An 8,237-nucleotide genomic window follows, 5' to 3' on the forward strand; every position below is an offset into this window, starting at 1 on the left:
CTAAAAATATTTTATTTGGTTTGGAGGCTTTTTTAACTTAGGGTAAAGCGTTTTTTTTGGCGGGCCGGGCCTGAGTTCCGGGTCCCCCCCACGGCGGGCGTCCGTGGCTATGGGCGGGGCCCGGAGCTGCCACTCAGGCTCATCACCATGGGCAGCAAGATGGCGGCTGCCACCAGGGCGGTGCAGGTAAGGGCGGCCCCGGGACAGCGGTGTCTGAGACAGCCGGAGCCCTGACTCGGGCGGCGGGGCTCGCTTCTCCTGCTGTCGCCGTCGAGTAGCAGGCCTGAGGCGGCCGCGGCTTGAGGACGCGCCGCCGGGGCGGCCGGTGTCCTTGGGGAGAGCCGTGCAGTGGCGCGCGCACGGTGTCGCAGCCGATAGCACGGCGTGCGGAGCTGGCTGGCAGCTCCTTCCTACGATGTGTCTCTCCAGGGTGAAAGTGCTTTGTACAGGCAGAGCACAGCTCGCGATTCCGTGTGCTAAAGCGCTGTGGAACTATGGGATGGTTTGGATTGGAAGGGACCTTAAAGGTCACCTCGTTACAACCGCCCCTGCCGTGGGCAGGAGCACCTTCACTATACCAGGTTGCTCAAAGCCCCGTCCAGCCTGGCCTTAGACACTTCCAGGGATGGGGCAGCCACAGAGTCTCTAGACAGCCTGTGCCAATGCTTCACCACTCTCAAAGTAAAGATTTTCTTCCTAATCTTCGTAATCTTTCTAACCCAAACCTGCTCTCTTTGGAGTGTAAGGTGTCCTCAGAGCCTTCGTCAGGTTGAGCAATCCCAGCTCTTTCAGCCTGTTCTGACAGGAGAGTTGCTTCAGCCCTCTGATCATCTTTATGGCCCTGCCCTGGACTCGCCCTAGTACATCCATGGCTTTTTGCTTTGGGGACCCCAGAGCCGGACACAGCACTCTGGGTGGGTTTTCACCAGAGCAGATTGTATTGTGATTGCATTCGTGCAATGGCAGTGGCTGTTACTGCACATACACACTGATGAGAAAAGGAAGACAAAGCCTGTACCTGCTCTGGACATCAGGGTGCAGGCCTGCCTTTTAAAGTAAAATTCTTCTTGGGGTAAACTTAGAACTTCAAGAAGTAAGTGTATCAGAGCAGTGGTGCAGAGAGCAGCAGTTATTTGATACATTGTACATTCCATTTTATTATTTCGAGGTAACCTGTGTCTGTTTCTCCCACTACCTGGTCTCCTTCTAGGTAGTCAAGCCACACACTCCATTAATTAAATTCCCAGACAGAAAAAGTGGTCCCAGACCTAAAAGTAAGTATTTTGTTTATGGATACAGCTTGTACCACATTTCTTTGCATGGACTGTTTTACTGAAGAACCAGCACCTAATTTCTCTATTTCAGCTATACAGCTGAACTGAGTTGGAACAGGGTTTTTGAAACATACTTGATTTAGTTTACCGGCAACTCTTAGACTTTGTGTCCAACTTCTTTTCTGTACAACTGTGTGGAGACACATAATGCATGCACATGTTTATTTTTTGCTCAAGAAAGGTTCACAAAGATTTCCAGTGTTGTTTTTCTATTTTTGTATAAAGTCACATTTTCCCAAATACTAATATTTACTGAAATGAATGTGCCCAAGTCAGTTTGAAGCACCTTTAGGTATTCAATGATATTTGCATAAATTATGTTGCATTTTCCTCATTTTTTCTTAGTTGAAGCATGTGACGTATTTTCTGCTGTATTTTCAAAACATTATTATAGCTGGTAGAGACAGCCCTCTGTACACTGAGAGGCATATTCAGAAGCTGTACATTTTAAGAAGTATTTTCTTGTATTACTAATTAATGCAGAGGGGAAAAAAAAATCATTGCAATCTTTTACATTAACTTTTATAACTACATTGGTATTTATGGTATTCTCAATACTATTATATTTAAACCACAGATTTATATTAGCAATATGTTGGTTTAGAAGTCCTTTTGCATCAAAAAGCATCTGAAAGAAAAGTGGGAATTGTCTTTAAAAGCTCTGTTATTCTTACTTCTTTAGAAATTACACTGTGCCATGTTATTTGCCACAGCATTATCAAGCCTGCAATTAACTTTAAGTTTAGTTTAACATTTGAAAGCCTCCACAATGCACATAAATGCCTCTTCTGACTTACCTGTGAACTCTTCAGGAACTATTTTCTGCAATAACTTTCTGTCAAAATCCTGTATGTTTTTGCACAGTTCAGCCAATTGCACCACCTCTCATGCCAGTGAACTACTTTCTCAAAAGCTTGACAATCTATTTCTTACCTCTTGTTTATCTCTGTGTCAGAAGATTTTTGTGACTGTATCTTCTAAGTATGTTAGACTTTTCTACCTCAATCAGGATCTGTCATCTCATTAGTAAACTGCGACCTACTCTGTCTTGCTGAAATGCTGTAGCAAAAACTGCATTTAACTGTACCAGATTGTTACTTCCATAGAGCTAACTGGCTCCTCAGAGCAACTAGGGATGTGAAAGGCCAGCCAGATTCTACTGGGCCTTTTACTAATGCAACATCATGGTCTCAAACAGGGAAGGGAGAGATGTAGTAGAGACTGTATCAGAGCTAAAGAAGCAGCAGTAAAACTTCTGATTACTGTACTTCTGATGGTTTTAATTAGCTAATGAGTCTACTCCAACTACACTTCAGACTAACACATAGAGGAAAATAGCAGAGGAAAATCCTTAAAAAATCTCTGTACTTTTTTGTGGTAGATGAAACAAACTTCGAGAAACTGCTTTTTTTTTCATATGTAAGGCGTATTATTTCTTGGAACAAAAATACTTTTCCCCCTGTTCAGAATATGCTGCTTCTGATGGGCTCACTTCTGCCTTGCTCTGTTTGGAATCTTCCATCATTTCTGAACCACCTTGGGACTTTCAGACCCAGTCTTACGACTGACAGCTTCTGAATATGCCTCTCAATGGTGGCTTGGTCACAATGCTGCAGCTGTTTGATGTCCCAATCCTGCAACTGCCTCAGACTCATTAAGGCTAAAAGTCGCTCCTCTCCTTTGTGGTCATTGGTTTTGTTGGAGCCAAGAAGGACAAAGGCAGGCAAAACGGTGGTGTTTTAGCTGCTCACATGCTTTGGTACATGCAGTCTTCATGCTGCTTATTTTATGGGTGTATAGAGCCTCTCTCCAGCTGTTAGATGTTCCACTTGTCTTGCTCATTTTTCTGGAGCAATGGGAGGGACTTCTGTGAAGCATTCTGCTTTGTCAGGTGTTTCACCCTTATATATATAGAGGACTGAGTGCTAAAATGAACATATTGCTGTGATCTTTGTCCTGCCCAGTGGGGTAATTGCATATTTCCATTGTAAAATCCACCCTGGTGGGACAGACCTAAGGTTTGGAATGCTGACTGTGACAACACTGCGCTTTTGTCATCTCTTCTATCTGCACAATCAAGGCAACTTCTCTAACGTGAATTCCTGAAGCTTAGCTCCTGATCCTCACCTGTGAAGAACTTCATGCACTCCTCGGTCTCTGCATTTCATTAACATTGGCTGTTGATGCCTGATACTTGGTGGTCATTCTGCATATCATTAACAAAATGTGATAGGATGCCATTTTGTAGTATTAAAAATGGGTACAGCACTGCATTGCATGTTGTGGTCTGTTGTGATTGTGAGCTTTATCCTTCTGTAAGCCTCTAGATCTTTTTCATTTGTCTGTCTTTACAGTTGCAGTAAACAAAAAGCATCATCTCAGTTAGTTTTCTACATAATTGCCCACACACAAACATTTACATAACTTTATGCTTTTTCTCCAAGTACAGCTTCCCAGTGAAAGAGCCATTGTTTGCATATATGCTGATACATCTTCTGTTTCCACATCAGTGTTTCTGCCATTCAAACTACTGTCAGAATTTTTAGATTCTGCACTTGATACATTTAACAACAAAAAAAGCAGGTTGCGAAAAGTAGACTTAACTCTTTTAGGTACTTGTTATAACAAATAAGATTTTCAAGCAATGGTAAGTTTTATTGGCTGTTTATTAATTTTACAGTCTATTAATATTTCTGTAAATGGTTTTGAAATCTGGTTTTCAGTACAGGAGTCTCTACAAGCAAGTGTGCCATCTCTCCATGCTTCAAAAGCAATGGAATCTGTAGGAGGCATATCACCGGCCTCTCAAAATATATCACCCATTAGTAGAGTACAAGGTACACCAGACACTTCTGAATTAACAAGAACCTTACCTCAGAAATACAGGAGGAGGCAAATGTCAGATGAAGAGATTGAATACATTCAAGTAAGTTTTCTTCTTTACCTTATTTCTACACCTTCTTGTACGGTATTACGTAATTGTTTTTAAGTGTGTGCCCTGGGCTTTCATGGTTTTCATATGCAATACCCAAGGTACCAGTTCTTAATACAGAAGGTAGCCAACTCTCACTGGTTAGCAGCTTGTGGTACCACAGAGTAGAGAGATTTGGACTTAGAACAGATGTGCAGGTAAGCTGGTGACAGTCATAGCCTGCATTAATCGCCACCACTATCTGTTTTATAACAGCTGTTTAATGTGTAATTTGACTGTGCTGGGCAGGAGCATGAAAGTCTGTTCTTAGACCAGGAAGGGTTATTACCAGGTGATTGAAGTCCAAAATATTGCTCAAACTAGTTTTGTAAGTTATTCATTAATAAATTAACTCTTGTATTTCTAGTAGTGGAAACATTTTATTAAACTTGATGTAAGTATTTTCTTCAGTACTTGCAAATACAACACTGTACATGAAAAGCAAGAAAAACCTGCTTCTGTTCTGTAACAATTCTCAATTGTAAAAACTGATGATTCACAAGGGAGAATGCACAAAATGCAAGGAATCTGTGAGGTGATTTTGAGTTTGAAATGAAAATATGCTTGCAAAGCTTTGTTAAAGGGTAAGGACATGTATAGCATAACCATGTTAGTAGAGGAAATAATTTTTCCTTCATGTATGTAAGTATGCTGCATCTATATAGTAGAAACAAAATCAGTTATTTCCCATAGTAATACACTTATTCACTTTTTGCATAAGTTTGCTTAACAGTGAGGTAAGTTGTAAAATAATTTTGTTGGGAAAATAATGAACTGAATACCTTTCTGATTTCTCATAAAGATTGTAATGACTCTGTTTGGCTTTGTTTTTACTTTGCACTTTGGAATGTGGGCAGTAAAAGTAATTTTAAAACTTGTGTTTCCTCAGTGTGTTTGTCGGACATTTTTAAGGTTAAGAGTCAGGTTTCTTCAGAGAAAGAGACATGGAAGCAACTGTAGCTGTAGGTTGCATGTGTTGATTTTTTCTATTCTCCCTTAAAAAATGTAGCCGTTACTGGTAGATGCTGGTATTTGACACTCTGTGCCTGTTCTTATATAGATAAAAAAGTCAATATTTAAATCAGAAATTAAAACTAGAACTATGTCTCTTAGTCCTTAACAGTGCAAAAGAGAATTTGATCTCAGTTTTACATTCCATTAGTGGAATATATTTAACTGTATGCTTTTCTTTTACAGCGTGGAGGTCCAGAATAAGTGTAGAAGATAGTTTGTTAGCCACTGCTGAAGAATGAGGTATTATATTCACAATAAAGGTGTTTCCTTAATATTAAAGATTATTGTATACTAATAGCTTTAATAAAATCCCATATGATGGATGAGAAGATTGACACAACACACAAGATACCCATTTGTGACCGAGAAGGATTTTATGTTGATGGCTAATAGCAACTGAATATATATAATGTCTGCACAATTAAAATATTTTTCTAATTAGCCATTTGAAAAGTCAACAATCTAACAGAGTAATTTTGTTTTTCTACTGATTGAGATCACAAAATCACAGAATGGGTCAGGTTGGAAGGAGCTACAGTGGGTCATCTTGTCTGACCTTCCTACTCAAGCAGGGTCATCCTAGAGCCCATGGCACAGGATTGTGTCCAAATGGTGCTTGAATATTTTCAGTGAGGAAGATTGCACAACCTCTCTGGTCAGTCTGTTCCAGTCCATGGTCACCTGCACAGTAAAGTTCTTCCTGGTGTTCAGGTGGAACTTCCTGTGCATCAGTTTCTGCCCACTGCCTCTTGTTCTATTTCTGTTGCTCAGCACCATCGAGAAGAGCCTGGTCCATCTTGGCAATTTCCCTTCAGGTACTGATGGACATTGATGAGGTCCCCTCTCAGTTGTATCTCTTTGAGGCTGAACAGGCCCAGCTCCCTCAGCCTTTCCTTGTAAGAGATGTTCCAGATCCCTCATAATATTTGTTGCCCTCCGCTGGACCCACTCCAGGAGCTCCATGTCTCTCTTGTCCTGAGGAGCCCAGAACTGGACACAGCTCTCCGGGTGAGGCCTCACCAGGGCTGAGTACAGGGGCAGGATCACCTTCCATGACCTGCTGGCAATGCCCTTCCTAATGCCCCCCAGGATACCACTGGCCTCTTTGGCCACCAGGACACTCTGCTGGCTCATGGACAGCTTGGTGTCCACCAGGACCCGCAGGTCCTTCTCTGCAGAGCTGCCCCCCAGCAGGTCAGCCCCAGCCTGTGCTGGTGCCTGGGCTTGTTCCTCCCCAGGTGCAGGACCTGGCATTTGCCTTTGCTGAATTTCAGATGGTTCTTCTCTGCCCATCTCTCCATCCTGTCAAGTCCTTCTGAAGGGCTGCAGAACACACCGGGGTGTGTTGGCCATTCCTACCAACTCTGTGTCCTTGGTGAACTTGCTGAGGAGGTGTCTGTCCCTTCATCCAAGTCATGGATGAACAAGTTAAACGGTTAAGCATTGTTGGGGTTTTAGTTTAGTCCTAGTTGTCTTCCCGTTGAAGGAATTTTTTCCCATATGCATGTTGCTAGGGGACAAATGGCCATACTTAAGAGAAGACAAAAGACATGGCTACTCTTTTGTTTTCACCGGGTTGTGGGGTCAGTTCGCTCTCTGCGTTCTCGGGGAGAGGAGCCTGGTTCTTTTCGGCCGTTTTTCTTTCTGCGGAGAAAGATCCCAGGACCCCCGGCCCACCTTCCCTGTCCCGCTGGAGGCCGGGCTGTGGCTGCCCTGCCCCGCCGCTGATTGGAGCCTTTGCTGCGTTGTAGCTGTGCTCGCCCTGCCTGCCTGGACCTCCAGGGGGTTTCCCGCTTGGATACATCGCGTCTGCCACGCAGGATCTGTGCTCGTCCCTGCCGCTTCAGCTTGCTGCTCCAGCCTGCTATTCCAGCCTGCTGCTCCAGCCTGCTGTTCCCGAGGCTCCAGCCGCACACCAGGTCCAGCCGTCTGGGGTTTGTGAAGCCTTTGTTCCATCCTTCCCCGGGATCCCAGGGCCCCGGTGCCGCGTGCTCCCCGAGCTCGCTCCGGAGCGCCCCCTGCAGCCGCGGGGGAACCATCGCACCTGCCCTGCTCACCGGGAGCCGCCAGCGCCCCTGCCGGCTGCGAGCGGAACTGCACCCGAGGGGAAAGGGCCCGACAGCCGAGAAGGCTGGGACTGGGTTTGTGATTGTTTGCTGGTACTGCCATGGTTATTGTTGTTTGTTTGACTGGTTATACACATATAGATATATAATAGTAAAGAACTGTTACTCCTATTTCCCACATCTTTGCCTAAAAGCCCTTGATTTCAAAATTATAATAACTCGGAAGAAAAGGGGTTGTATCTGCCATTCCAAGGGAGGCTTAGCAGACACCTGTCTTTCAAAACCAAGACAAGCATTGAATCTTGGGAGACACCACTAGGGACAGGCCTGCAACCAGACCCTGTGCCACTGATTTTGACCTTCTGGGATCTGTTGTTCAGCCATTTCTTGACGCACCTCACTGTCCACTCATCGAGCCCACAGCCCTGAGTTTGTCCATGAGGATGTTGTGAGAGACAGTGTTGAAATCCTTGCTGAAGTCAAGTAGACAATATCCACTGCTTTCCCCTCATCCATCCAAGCAGTTGTTTCATTGTAGACAGCAATCAGGTTGGTCACATGCTACTATTCCTGAATCAGCTTCTTGTCATCCACACAGAGATGGCCTCCAGTATGAGGCATGCCATCACTTTTCCAGGGATTGAGGTAAGGCTGACTCACCAGGGTGACTCACTGGTAATAATTTTACAGGCAAAAACGGGACACTGAAGTGCTCTCAGAGATGATGGCTGTTCTTCACAGCTTTGTTGATCTTACAGACTAATTTATTAAATAACAGCAAAGCTTGGGCATGTAGGGAAATGAATTTTCAAGTGAAAATTTCTCCAGAAGTATTTACCTCTGATGGCTATT

At 43.9% G+C, this 8,237-nt stretch overlaps 1 protein-coding gene across 1 annotated transcript; it reads left to right on the forward strand.

Moving 5' to 3' along the window:
- The first annotated feature begins 104 nt into the window (after positions 1 to 104).
- Positions 105 to 5,598, forward strand: KGD4 (alpha-ketoglutarate dehydrogenase subunit 4). Its single transcript, XM_069001832.1, has 4 exons — positions 105 to 186; positions 1,211 to 1,274; positions 4,058 to 4,260; positions 5,503 to 5,598. The coding sequence occupies exons 1-4, from the start codon at positions 148 to 150 to the stop codon at positions 5,518 to 5,520; spliced, it is 324 nt and encodes a 107-aa protein (XP_068857933.1). The 5' UTR covers positions 105 to 147; the 3' UTR covers positions 5,521 to 5,598.
- The last annotated feature ends 2,639 nt before the right edge of the window (positions 5,599 to 8,237 follow it).

The sequence above is a fragment of the Aphelocoma coerulescens genome (assembly GCF_041296385.1).
Source record: "Aphelocoma coerulescens isolate FSJ_1873_10779 chromosome Z unlocalized genomic scaffold, UR_Acoe_1.0 ChrZ, whole genome shotgun sequence".
Lineage (NCBI taxonomy): Eukaryota > Metazoa > Chordata > Aves > Passeriformes > Corvidae > Aphelocoma > Aphelocoma coerulescens.

Bases quoted from the DNA above. Each gene is read 5' to 3' on its own strand.
- KGD4 (XM_069001832.1), top strand. From the start codon at position 148: ATGGGCAGCAAGATGGCGGCTGCCACCAGGGCGGTGCAG. The intron at 187-1,210 runs GTAAGGGCGGCC...GTCTCCTTCTAG, and splicing joins CTGCCACCAGGGCGGTGCAG to GTAGTCAAGCCACACACTCC. The intron at 1,275-4,057 runs GTAAGTATTTTG...TCTGGTTTTCAG, and splicing joins AAGTGGTCCCAGACCTAAAA to TACAGGAGTCTCTACAAGCA.